Source organism: Hippocampus bargibanti, linkage group LG01, assembly GCF_051943395.1.
Source record: "Hippocampus bargibanti isolate YZ-2025 linkage group LG01, ASM5194339v1, whole genome shotgun sequence".
In the NCBI taxonomy this organism is placed as follows: Eukaryota; Metazoa; Chordata; class Actinopteri; order Syngnathiformes; family Syngnathidae; genus Hippocampus; species Hippocampus bargibanti.
In genome coordinates, this window is record NC_142734.1 from 25,157,239 (window position 1) to 25,171,572 (window position 14,334).

At 44.1% G+C, this 14,334-nt stretch overlaps 1 protein-coding gene across 1 annotated transcript in view; it reads right to left on the bottom strand.

Annotated features, from left to right (window-relative positions):
* Window positions 1-14,334, bottom strand: part of lama5 (laminin, alpha 5) — a 223,022-nt gene that overhangs the window by 29,394 nt on the left and 179,294 nt on the right. Inside the window, exons 59-63 of the mRNA XM_089015936.1 lie at window positions 13,976-14,158; window positions 12,110-12,252; window positions 10,039-10,221; window positions 5,302-5,441; window positions 4,976-5,135 (exon numbers count right to left, since the gene is read on the bottom strand). Coding sequence (XP_088872062.1) covers window positions 4,976-5,135; window positions 5,302-5,441; window positions 10,039-10,221; window positions 12,110-12,252; window positions 13,976-14,158 — 809 coding nt within the window. The remainder of the gene's footprint in view (window positions 1-4,975; window positions 5,136-5,301; window positions 5,442-10,038; window positions 10,222-12,109; window positions 12,253-13,975; window positions 14,159-14,334) is intronic.

Consider the following 14,334-nt stretch of genomic DNA (forward strand, 5'->3'; position numbering starts at 1 on the left):
TACACCGATATTTCCTGTTAAAAAAGTGGAATCTGGAGTTTGGAGAATGGTGCATGATTTACGACAGGTAAATAAATCCATACAATCACGTGCTCCGTGTGTGCCAGACCCGCACACATTATTGAACAGTTTAAAACCTGACAAAAAATGGTTTACAGTGATTGATTTGAGCAATGCCTTTTTCTCCATTCCGTTACACAAAAATTCACGTCATTGGTTCGGATTTACATTTAATGGGAAAAAATATACATATACAAGATTACCACAAGGGTTTACAGATAGTCCTACAATTTTTTCACAGGAAATGTCTTCGTGTATTGCTGATTTTAAACATCCTGAATCTTCTCAGATTCTTTTGCATGTTGACGACATCTTAATTGCTTCACCGACTGCAGATGAGAACAAGACTGTATCAATAGATTTGTTCCAGTATTTAGCGAATACAGGTAACAAAGCTTCTTTGGATAAATTGCAGTTCTGTCAACAAGAAGTAGTTTTCTTAGGACATCTTTTGTCAAGAAAGGGAAGAGAGTTGACAACTAAGAGAAAACAGACAATTTTGCAGGTTCCTCGACCTAAGACGAAAAAACAGATGATGACGTTTTTGGGACTGTGCAATTATTGCAGAACTTGGATTCCGCATTATGCACAAGTTACCCAACCATTATTGACACTTATATACCAAGACGAAATGGCACTGAAAGACTCTATTCAGTGGACCGAAGAGGGCAGTAAAGCATTTACAGAATTAAAAAATTTGATAGCAAACACTAGTGTCTTAGCTTTACCTGACTATGACAAACCTTTTGTTCAAACAGTTGACTGCAAAGACAAATACATGACTTCAGTCCTGTTACAAAAGCATGGACAAAAGCTGAGACCAGTTGCATTTTATTCTAAAAGAATAATTCAGATCCAGGCGCTTTGTTGGCAAAATGGTTGTGTGAAATGTTGTACAACAACAAAGAGGTCCACAGCACGTGTACTGCCGCAGTCCTGTGTTCCCTTTACAGGAACAGAGAGGCTGCTGGGCTCCCCGAAGGCGCTGATCAAGGTCTGCACCAAAGTCGGAGGGGCCATTCACCGTGCTGATAACCACGCCAACTGCCATCAAAATCGCCGAGAGGTCCACCTGGGTGCATCAAAGCCACTGCAAAATCGTTCACCAACCAGATCCGGAGCAGGTGGAAGAGAGACGGAGCCAAACCACTCAATAGCCATGGGTTTGGTCCACATCATCTTGCTGTATGAATTAGTGGAGGCAATCCAGATGACGCACGTAAAGCCTCCCATTCCATCAGCCTGCCAAACTCCACCATTGCAACCAACGATGACAGAAAAGTGCCCTAGCATGGCACATCCTGTAGCCTGCTTGCCACTACAAGATGCAGGAATCATCTCATTTCCTCTTAACATCCTCAGGAACGAAGCACGACAAACGGGAAGTGATTACCCTCATGGTTCTTGGTACGCTCGTATCAAGTCAGGGAAGACTTGGACCACTGGTTGGGACTCCGTTGTGGTCCATTCTGAGCCCAAAACAAAATGGGTTCAAAATAGCTGTGCCCAAGAAGCGAAACGAATTGTCAGAAAGATAACTCAAGGGAACTGGTTAGGAACTGGAACTGGCACAATGACAGATATCCAACTCGTTATCGTAACCCACAAGGTTGCGGGATGCATGGACTTGAGACTCTGTCCTGATTTTCGTGAACATCACACTGGTTTTCCTGTAACTATATGCATGTTGTCATCTTTGACAACACCAGTCGTGACATCGCCTTTCCAGCGCAAACCGCACATCAAACCGACAGCCTGGATGGAAACACCTGACAAAAAAGCCAAAATTCAGATGTCATGGACGCATTATATCAACCATTTGCAGGAGAAAAACATGACTGGAATCCGTTGTTATCAAACACGTGGTATCGTTATGCTACATTAATTGCTAAACAAAATAGGAAAAGTAATTGCTTTGTTTGTTCTTTTATGCCACATTCTGTAACGCAACAAAGAGTGCATTCAAAGGTATTTGGAGATAAAATGGCTCGAGCTGCGTATATGTTAATATCTTCGCATAAACCTGATCAACATTTTCCAGTTCTTCGCAATGCTTCGAGAGGAGAGATTGTTCCAAGTTTGGATACCATTTTGGAAACTGAAAATCAGGTTATGACCGAGAGCGGATTGCGATTACCAGTATGCGTTGCAATGTACGGTACAGGTCAAAATCTAGGTTTTATAGATGAGAATAGATGTTTATACGTGCTACCGTTAAACACCAATGTCACCATTTTACCTGTATCTTCACATCTTTGGTGGTTATGTGGTTGGAAAGTATATTCTTTTATTCCCCCGAAAGCCTACGGTATGTGCGCACCTGTTACTGTGACTGACAATACTTTCATCGTTACCAGTCGTCCAGCACACCATCATGTGAAAAGAAGAGTGTCGTTTAAGCCCCACGATTCGATCTGGGGAACTGATGTTCCAGAACAATTCAAACACCATAGCACGGGAAGTAAGGTAATGTTAGCTCTTTTTCCACAAATTGGAGTAGCTAAAAACATGCTACGAATTGAAACAATTGACTACAGGTTTCAAGTGTTTGTAAACGCCAGTTTGGAAGTAGATGAAATGCAAAACACTGAAATTGCAGCAATTAGACAAATGGTGCTGCAAAATAGAATGGTTTTGGACCTTTTGACCGCGCCACAAGGGGGCGTCTGTGCTATGGTGGGTGATACTTGTTGTACGTACATACCCGAAGAAGCGAATTCCATAAACATGACTGATGCTCTGTCTGTTGTCAGGGATCTCAGAGATGCCATGGCCAAAGATCACCGGCCTGATCAACCGTGGATCTTTGACGGGCTCTTTGGGGGCTCTTGGTATAAGACTTTGCTCAGACTGTTTATCCCATTCGCAATTGTGATTGTGCTTATTTTCTTAGTCATTGGTTGTATTATTCCATGCTTAAGAACAATGCTAATGAATATGATAACTAATTCCCAGGTGAATTACGCAAAGGTTTTGTATCAACAAATGCGTGAAGGGGACCCAGTGTTGTAGCTAGGGATAGTACACCATGGCCAGAGAGTGGTTGCTCCAAAGAACAAAAGCAAAAAAAGACAACGGAGAGCCGAGAAGGAGTTTTCCTCATTAAAAACCCTCAAAAATGGAGAGGTTATATATCACAGCAGCAAAATTGTGATAGAGGTTTTTCGCCTTCTCCATGGTAAGTTAAATAATATTAGACGTTGGATAGATGAGATTAGAATGGTTCCCTGTGCAATTAGTATGACGTGCATGCATGAAATCTTTTGGAAATGTATGAACTGATGTTTAAATGTACAACAGGAGGGAATGATAGAGTGTTTATGCACATTAGTAAACATATTACGTTATTTCATGTTTAGATTAAGTAAACATATGTTTTTTCATGTTTAGCTTAGTATATATTATGAATTGTGCACGTTTAATTTCAGTCTAATTTAGTTAAATAAAACTATCAGTCTTATTAGTACAATAGCCGTGGAAGGAAAAGGCAGCGGCTCCAACTTCAATCTGAGACCCGCCCAACACTGAGTTGCTCGTAACCGATTGGACGGGAAAGGTCGACTTGTTCGCAACTGATTGGACAACAGATCGCCACTCTGTATGTTTAAAAACTTGTCAGAGCGGGAGCTCTTTCTCTTTGTTCTTTGTGCTCTTGTGCTCATGTCTTCGTCCCACCGAGACGAGAAGTGCTTTCTCTGTCTCATTAGAATAAAGTAGTTTTTTGTTCACCATCTATTGTACTTGCTGATATTTTTATCAACATCCTGGACCGGTCGCTAGCCAATCACAGGGCACACTAACACCCTTTGCTAGCTTTCAAATCATACTCTTCAGGGTTTTTGGATTACAGTAAAGTCTCGTTATATCGATATTCAAGGGAGTCCGAAAAAATATCGATATAACCGGGACTATCGATATATCCGACCCTGTTTGCATGTAATCTTCTCCGTGCGTGCATAGAAATAGTATGTCTGTGTAAACTCTCAGTCGTACAGGAGTGGTCCATCGATGAGAAGGTTTCTTCAGTCGTCATCTGTACAAAAGTGAAGGTTTCGGACGTTTCGCCTCCTAGAGCCAAGAGGCTTCGTCAGCTGACGAAGCCTCTTGGATAGGAGGCGAAACGTCCGAAACCTTCACTTTTGTACAGATGACGACTGAAGAAACCTTCTCATCGATAGAAATAGTATCGATATAACCAGGACTATCGATATATCCGATATCGATATAACGAGACTTTACAGTATTTTCAATTTTTTCTGCATTTGCTTTTTCACAAATAATTTTCTGTCAGATGTTTCTCATTTGATGAGAATAAAACTGATCCACTTCTTTTAATATTTGTGGTTGTTGTATTTCTCAAAAGATCCTGTGGTTGTTGTTTTTTGCCAAGATCCTTTAGCCCAGGGGTGTCAAAATCCGGTCCTGGAGGGCCGCCGTCCTACATGTTTTCCAAACCTCCATGTTCCAACGCACCCGATTCAAGGGAACAGGTTCAATGGACACACCTGATTCTAATGATCAGATCATTAGCAAGCTCTGCGAAAGTCTGACATGAGCCTGTTCCCTTGAATTAGGTGCGTTGCAATAGGAAGACTTGGAAAACATGTAGGACGGCGGCCCTCCAGGACCAGAGTTTGACACCCCTGCTTTAGCCACATCACTGACTTTCTCTTGTCTGTTTTTAGGATGCTGCCGATGGTCATTTTCAGCATCCCAAACTCCTTAACCAACACAGACATGTGCACACCTGACTCAGATTTCCTGATCCAATCTTTGTTCATTCAATAGTTTCGCCTTCGGGTTACTCTTCCTTTCATCACTTTGCTGCTGTGAAATGTCCATTTGTCCACTGCCAGACTAATAAAGGCTAATCCAATCTCATCGGATGTGTTTTTTGAAGGTGGTGGACGTGTACCTTAAAAGTGCTGGGGTACCCCCCCACATAGAAGACAGTGTCACTGGTCAACAGGTTAAGAAGTCCTTGATCTCCTCCTGCCTCGACATAGGTCTTGGTGACCCTCTGGTCGCCTTCAGAAGCCTCCGAAGACATGGACATCTGACCATACTGCAAGATCCTTCAACACACACACACACACACACACACACACACACACACACACACACACACACACACACACACACACACACACACACACACACACACACACACACACACACAAAACAAAATAGGTCAGAAAGACAATTCAAAGTCCTCCGTGTCCCGCGTGGACCATACGATACCTCTCCAGGACCACACTGTTAAAGTTGCCATTGGACTGGACGTCCTCAGACATTAAAACATCGGCCGTTTCTCCTCCAATGTTAAAGTACCAGCGTAGCCTCCTCCCTTCCAGCGCCATTCCCAGGAAGTCTTTCTGGGACTAAAGAGACAGTTTTTTTATATAACAACAACAACACTAATATTAATATTAATGATAATAACCATAATAATAATAACCATAATAATGAAGTCCAAGATGGCGCCCAAGTAGGCAGCCTCAGCAAGTGCTCTCATGAGCCTTGCTTTTTTTTTTTTTTGTCTTGTTTTGTGTTTTCTTTTGTCACTTTGTGTTATTGTGCATCGCGTGGAACGGATACAGATTGTTTTTCTGCATTTTTGACCACGACATTCATCAAGGAGGAGACTGTGCTGAGCGGTTGCGCCTTTTTGGCAGCATGAATATGCCAGTACTGTTTTTGAATGGGAGGAATGTCGGTGCCATTCGACTGCCATCGCTGGACACCGAAGGGGCCATTGTGCTTTTTTGCGCCTGTAATGGGCAGCATCTTCACAGCCCCGCTTTGTTCAGTGGAAGGTCAGTGCTGTTGGCAGTCTGCGGCTGGATGGATGCATGGCTTGAGGAACCCGCGATAAGAAGAAAGGAGCGTCAGCGCAGAGCGCCGATGCGTATGTGGAACTGTTGCGGCTTGGAATTGAAGCAGATTTATGTGGAACAGGGGATGTGAGATAATCTCTTTTCGTCAATGGATGCTAAAGCTGCGTGTTTGCTTTCAACATTTAGCTTGTAGTCGACGTGCACATTCCACCATGATGTCCCTGATCCCCTGGTGGAAAGACGCTTTGATCCTCTCCTCTGTCATCTAGAACTGCTTCATGTCATCACAAAGAGGGTACAGCAAGTACTGAAGAATGAATGTCTCTCTGTGTCTTTGTTTTGTCATATTGTCTCTATGCTGTCATATTATTTGTTATTTAGGTTTTTTGTTGTTGTTGTTATTTTCACTTCAAGACGGCGCCGCGAGAGTGGCTGCCTTTCCAGCAGCTCATGTGTTTTGTTTTTCTACTTTCATTCCTTTCATCACTTTGCTGCTGTGAAATGTAAATTTCTACACTGTGAGACTAATAAAGGCATATCCAATCCAATCCAATAATATTAATAATAATAATAATAATAATAATAATAATAATAAAATAAATACAATAATAATAATAATAATAATAATAGTAGTAGTAATAACAATAACAACAACAACACTAACACTAACAATAATAATAATAATAATAATAATTATTATTATATTATTATTATGACAATAATAATAATAACAACAATAATAACAATACTAACAATAGTAATAATAATAATCATCATAGTAATAATGGTAGAAAAATAATAATAGTAATAGTAATAATAATAATAATCTTGTTCTTTTCCTTTCTGCTTTTCCCCTCAGGGGTCGCCACAGCGAATCAATGTCCTCCATCTATCCCGGTTTTGTGCATCCTCTTCTCTTACACCAGCTACCTTCATGTCCTCTTTTACCACATCCATAAACCTCCTCTTCGGTCTTCCTCTCGGTCTCCTGCCTGGCAGTTCAAGGCTCAGCATCCTTCTCCCGATATAGTCACTCTCTCTCCTCTGGACATGTCCAAACCATCTCAGTCTGGCCACTCTGACTTTCTCTCCAAAGCCTCTAATATGAGTTGTCCCTCTAATGGACTCATTCCTGATTCTATCCAACCTGGTCCCTCGCAAAGAAAACCTCAACATCTTCAGCTCTGCTACCTCCAGCTCTGCTTCCTGTCTTTTCTTCAGTGGCACTGTCTCCAGTCCAAATATCATGGCTCGTCTCACCACTGTTTTATACACTTTTCCTTTCATCCTAGCTGAAACCCTTCTATCACACATCACACCTGACATTTTTCTCCATGCCTGGACACGCTTCTTCACCTCTTTTCCACTCTCTCCATTGCTCTGGACAGTTGACCCCAAGTACTTAAAATCCTCCACCTTCTTTATCTCTTCTCCCTGTAGCATCACTCTTGCACTTGGATCCCTCTCATTCACACATATATTCCGTCTTGCTGCGACTGATCTTCATTCCTCTCCTTTTCAGGGCATATCGCCACATCTCGAGTTTCACCGCCACCTGATCCCCGAACTCGCTACAGATCACAATGTCATCTGCAAACATCATGGTCCAAGGAGATTCTTGTCTAACATCGTCTGTCAGCCTGTCCATCACCATAGCAAATAAGAAGGGGCTCAGAGCTGACCCCTGGTGGAGTCCCACCTCCACCTTGAATTCCTCCGTCACACCGACAGCACACCTCACAACTGTCTTACAGTCATGATACATGTCTTGCACCGCTCTGACTACTTTTCTGTCACTCCAGACTTCCTCATGCAACACCACAGCTCTTCTCTGGGCACCCTGTCGTACGCTTTCTCCAGATCTACAAAGACACAATGCAATTCCTTCTGACCTTCTCTGTACTTCTCTATCAGCATTCTTAAAGCAAACACTGCATCTGTCCTACTCTTTTTTGGCATAAAGCCATACTGCTGTTCACAAATGTTCACTTCTGCTCTTAGTCTAGCTTCAACTACACTTTCCCAGAGTTCCATTGTATGGCTCATCAACTTTACTCCTCTGTAGTTAGTACAACTCTGAACTCCTTTGTTCTTAAAAATGGGCACGAGTACAGTCCGTCTCCATTCTTCAGGCATCTGTTCACCATCTAAGATCTTGTTGAATAACCCAGTCAGGAACATCACCGCCCCCTCTCCAAGACACTTCCATACCTCGATTGGTAAATCATCAGGCCCGAGTGCCTTTCACCCACTTCATCCTCTTCAGCGCCCTCCTCACTTCATCCTTGCTAATGTTTACTACGTCTTGGTCCACAACAGTCACGTCTTCTACTCTTTGTTCCTTCTCATTTTCCGCATTCATCAATTCTTCAAAGTACTCTTTCTCTCTTACCATAACACTACTGGCACCTGTTAATACATTGCCATCTCTATCCTTAATCACCCGAACCTGCTGCAGGTCCCTACCATCTTTGTCACTCTGTCTCGCCAGCCTGTAAAGATCAGTCTCGCCTTCCTTGCTGTCCAGCCGAGTATACAAGTCATCATAGGCCTCTTGTTTGGCCTTTACCAACTTTACTATAACCGTGCGCTGCATCTCCTTGTACAGCTGTCTACTCTCGTCCGTCCTCTCAGTGTCCCACTTCTTCTTTGCTAACCTCTTTCTCTGTATACACTCCTGCACCTCCCCATTCCACCACCAAGTCTCCTTATCTACCTTTCTTCCACTCGATACACCAAGTACTTTCCGACCTGTGTCTCTGATTATGTTCGCTGTAGTTTGGAAGTCATCTGGAAGAACCTCTTTTCCACCCAGTGCTTGTCTTACCTCCTTCCTAAATGTCATGCAACACTCTTCCATTTTCAACTTCCACCATTTTGTCCTCACTTCAGGCTTTGGTTTCTTCATCTTCCTCACTGCCAGTGTCATCCTACACACCACCAACCTATGCTGTCTGGCTACACTCTCACCAACCACTACTTTGCAGTCACTGATTTCCTTTAGATAGCGCCGTTGACACAAAATGTAGTCTATCTGTGTACTTCGGCCTCCACTCTTATAGGTCCCCCCCATGTTCCTGTCTCTTCTGAAAGAAAGTATTCACAATAGCCATTTCCATTCTCTTAGCAAAGTCACCCACCATCTGTCCTTCAGCGTTCCTCATCTGGAGTCCAAACCTGCCCATCACTGTCATGATCTGGTTGGCGACCAATGGGGGGCGCTGTCGGCCCCGCCTGCACCTGCACAGGTGCTGGTCGTCCCGATCAGATTGGCGACCAACGGGTAGCGACGTCAGCCCTGCCGGCAGCCTCGCAGGTGCTGGTCGTTATAATCACTGTCACTTAAAAGGACACCCAGCACGACCATCCGTTGTCGGTTCATTGTTTGCTGCTTGTTTGCTGCATGCTGTGCATGTGTTTGTTTAACCTTGGCGCACTTTTACTTTTGGTCTTCTTTTGCTACTTTGTATTTTTTCCATTCAGATGATTTTGATGTTTTACGTTTTGTTCCTGCTGACCTTTATTTTAATACAATTTGTCAAACAACCTCCTGCTCCCTCCTGCCTGCTTTTTGGGATCCGCACCCGCCATCACCACCTCGCAAACCGTGACAATCACCTCCTCATCATCTTTGTTTCCTGCGCCAACATGTCCATTGAAGTCTCCACCAATTACAACCATCTCACTTCTCGGGATGTTCTGTATGACTTCATCAAACTCCAAACAAAATTTCTCCTTCTCCGCCAGCTCACATCCTACTTGTGGGGTATACCCACAAACAACATGGAAGATCACACCTTCAATTTCTAGCTTCAGACTCATCATTCTATCGGATACTCTTATCTATCTAATGAATAGATAGATAATAGCTAGCGAATAGATAGCTAATACCTATTGAATAGATAGCTAATAGCTAGCTAGCTATATAGCTAATAGATTATCTTCTATTTTATCTATATTATCTAGCGAAAAACTGTGAGACTAATAAAGGCAAATCCAATCCAATCCAATCCAATCCAATCCAATCCAATCTCTGTCTCTCTCTGCCTGCCTGTCTTCTAATCCCTAACTCGTAATGCCAAGGGTGGGTGCGCAACATCAAATCAGATTCCGTGTGTGTTCTTGTCACGTCGACACTTACGTCTTTGTTTCCGAGGTAGAAGACAAACTGTTTGGCAGTGTCGTCTTGTCGGCGGGAGCGCGCCGCCGCTTCGGGCAAGGTGATGTAGAATTTGAGGGAGGTGTAAGACGCCAGGTCGGCCAAGTTGGGCGGCGTGCGCACCTGAATGCCCGACGCGCCGTTGAACTTCACAGGAACGCTCACCTAAAATGCCACAAGGAAGACCAGACACAAGGCCGTCTCCATCACCTTCAAAAGTAACTGGAAAGTGACCGTTAGTTATGAAAGGCGCTTAGAAATCAAATGTATTATTATTATTATTATTATTTTTTTTTTTATTATTATTATTATTATTTTAACTGTTCGTCTTGCTGAAGGTGGTCTAATTTGTGCAACGAATAGCTAGCTATCTATTTTCTATCTATTAGCTGTCTAGCTGGCTATCTAACCGGCTATATATTCGCTATCTAGCTAGCTATCTGGCTAGCTATCTAGCTGGCTAGCTACCTAGCTACACATTCACTATCTATCTAGCTATTAGCTATCTATCTGGCTAGCTACCTAGATGGCTAGCTATTAGCTATATATCAGCTAGCTTTCAATCTATTTGAGTTACTTCCGGGTTGAGTGAACAATGGCGCGTGTGGCTGCCGCTGCTCACCCACAGAAGAACTGTACATTTCACTGAAAAGTGGCCGTGAGAGTTTTGAAATGCGCTTACAAATCAAATGTATGATTATTATTATGAAAGCATTTCATCCTCTTTCAGGCGGCAGCTAAAATGGCTGCAAATGGTGACGTAGAGGTCCGAGACGGATGGATTGTGACAGAGGGGCTAGTTTTTAGCAGCTACTGTTTCTGCATCAGCACGTGTTCTACTGAATTTGGAGGTCAATATTTTATCTTAAAAAAATCCTCATTTTTGACTTCAGAGCTCAGAGGAAGTGAGATGATATTTAAAAAAATAAATGGAAAAATCTCATTCATAATGAAAGGACGAATCAAAGGTTGAAAAAATGGTCTTTCCTCTCCTTGGACTGGCCGCGTCACTAATAATAATCCATTTGATTTCTAAGCGCCTTTCAAAACTCTTAAGGTGACTTTACAGTCACAGATACGTTTTTTCGGTGGGTGAGCAGCGGTACCCACAAGCGCCAGCATTCACTCAACCCGGAATAACTCAGATAGAAAGCGAATAGCCTATTAGCTAGCGAATAGCTTGTTAGCTAACGAATAGCTTGTTAGCTAGCGAATAGCTAGTAAGCTAGTGAATAGCTAGTTAGCTAGCGAATGATTAGTTAGCTAGCTCATAGCTAGTTAGCCATCTCATAGATAGTTAGCTAGACAATAGCTAGTTAGCTATCTAGATAGATAGATAATATACACCAAATAGATAGCGAACAGATAGCCAGCTAACAAGATAAATAGCTAATAGCCAACGAATAGATAGCAACTAGATAGCCAGCAAGCTACCTAATAGCGAGTTAGCAAGCTAGCTAATAGATAGCTACCTAGATAACCAGCTAGCCAGATAGATATCTAACATACACCAAATAGATGGCTTGCTAGATAGCCAGCTAGCCAGATAGATAGCTAATAGACACCAAATAGATAGCTAATAGACAGCAAGCTCAATGACCATCTAGCCAGATAGATAGCAAATAGCCAGCAAATAGATAGCAAATAGATAGCCAGCTACATAGCCAGCCTGGTAGCCAGATAAACAACATACACGTTTCAAAAATGATAAAAGGGGAGATTTTTGGAACTTGGCTTCCACTTGGGCAGCTGTTGGTTGAGCAGGCGGACTCTTCAGCCAGCTCTCTTGTCATTTTTGCTCCCTCACCAGTTCTCTTATTTCAGGTTAAAAATTGTATTTGACTTGAAACTGCTCTTGCATTAGCGAAGGATGCAGCGAGGGTCTGGTGGTGGAATGAGCACCCATTTCAGATCAATGTCCACAAACTGGTGACTGAGGCTGTCAAAGTCTATCAGGACCGGACTACTTTTGAGATTAAAACGAAGTCTGGATGTCAAAGCCCCGGGAAGCGCCGACCGCCGACCCCGTTGTTGCGGTGGTTGGCGCACGTACCTTGCTGGCGGCGTTGCGAGCTTGCTGGATAAGCTGGCGGATGCGGTTGATGCTGACCGAGATGTTTGGCGTCTGCATGGAGCGATTGTGCAGCTTGTCCAGCTTGTTCAGGAGGAGCGGGAGGGTGTCGCCCAGCATGTGGACTGCGCCGGGTCAGTGAGACACAAAGCACGTTTATCATTGCAAAGGCTAATGGCAGTGTCTGGAACTCCTGACAAAAAGTTGTTCGCGGACAGGAGGGCAGACAACTCTGAAAAGTTGCCTGCCCGGCCATAAAGTTGCCTGTCCCATTTTTTTTATTAAATAAAGCAAACGTTTGATTTGAAAACACATCTTTGTTTTTTTTTCTTCTTGAAGGAGTTGTCGGCGACCCGGGCGGAGACGTTTTGTAAGTTGTCCGCCCGACGGAAAAGTTGCATGCCCCGGAAGATGTTGTTTCAGACACTGCTAATGGCGATCTTTCAGGCTGATGATCCTGTGACACGATCAGAGTGATCAGTCCACAACACACACATTCCGTTGGTGTGCTGGTTTGAAGCAAGCGTTCATAGTTTGATACCCAAGCACCCACCATCCAAGTAGACAAGAGTAGCGAGCTGTACTATTGAAAATAGACTAATGCTCCATCTCGGGTCCAGAGCGACAGTCATTAATCAGAAATAAATCTACAAATCTACTGAATGGTGGCTGTTATTTGAGCAAGCAAGACCAGATGTGATCCGAATAACGGTACATGCCAAAGAACCACCAGAATTTGATGGGACAGGACTGCCCCGTCCGTCCAAACAGGCTGCTTTCAGGAAGACAGAAAAAGGGTCTTCTTGATCCAGCAGGATTCAGGGGGTCTGCAGGATTCAGGGGGTCTTCTTGATCCAGCAGGATTCAGGGGTCTTCTTGATCCAGCAAGATTCAGGGGGTTTTCTTGATCCAGCAGGATTCAGGGGGTCTCCTGGATCCAGCAGGATTCAGGGGGTCTCCTTGATCCAGCAGCATTCAGGGGGTCTTCTTGGTCCAGCTGGATTCAGGGGGTCTCCTTGGTCCAGCTGGATTCAGGGGGTCTCCTTGATCCAGCAGGATTCAGGGGGTCTCCTTGGTCCAGCTGGATTCAGGGGGTCTCCTTGATCCAGCAGGATTCAGGGGGTCTTCTTGGTCGAGTAGGATTCAGGGGGTCTTCTTGATCCAGCAGGATTCAGGGGGTCTCCTTGATCCAGCAGGATTCAGGGGGTCTCCTTGGTCCAGCTGGATTCAGGGGGTCTCCTTGATCCAGCAGGATTCAGGGGATCTTCTTGGTCGAGTAGGATTCAGGGGGTCTTCTTGATCCAGCAGGATTCAGGGGGTCTTCTTGATCAGCAAGATTCAGGGGGTCTTCTTGACCCAGAAATATTCAGGGTGATCCTTGATCCAGCAATATTGAGGGGGTATCCTTGATCCAGCAGGATTCAGGGGGTCTTCTTGATCCAGCAGGATTCATGGGGTATTCTTGATCCAGCAGGATTCAGGGGTCTTCTTGATCCAGCAGGATTCAAGGGGTCTTCTTGAACCAGCAGGATTCAGGGGTTCTTTTTGATCCATCAGGATTCAGGGGTCTTCTTGATCCAGCAGGATTCAGGGGGTCTTTTGCCAAAGAATGTCAGAGATTTGCCAACTATTCCATTGTGAAAACAGGGATATCCAGTCTGTCCCCTTGAACTTGTAATTGTACCGATGTCAACAAATAATGTGACGAAATGAAAGTGCATTCATATGATACAGTCGGAATTCCTCAAGAGTAACATTTATTTGTCAGAACTAAGGAGGTTGGAGAAATGTGACTGACTTGCCCTTTTGACACGGAGTCTACAATGTGGTGCACGTGACAGTTCCTACCCGTCTTGTTGGCCTCCATCAGAGCCTGGTTGACGTCCTTGTTTGTGGCGTTGCTGTCGCCGTAAGACTGCTGCCACTGCTCCAGTTGCTCTCTGATGGGACGGAGGACATTGTTGACTTGCCAGACGGACGCATTGGCCTGATCCACGGCTAGCTTGGCTGCGTCAATGTCCCGACGGAGGTCTGCGGGGCACACAGGAGTGAGAGGATACTTTTCTGGAGATTAGTTGCCCATACAGTATGTGGACAGACTTCATGCGGCTAATATCGACTGTATATTTCCAGTTCAAAAAGAGCAACGACGGCCACCACAAATAGCCGAGGCGCTGCCTGACGCTCCGGCAGGCCTTCTTGGTGGA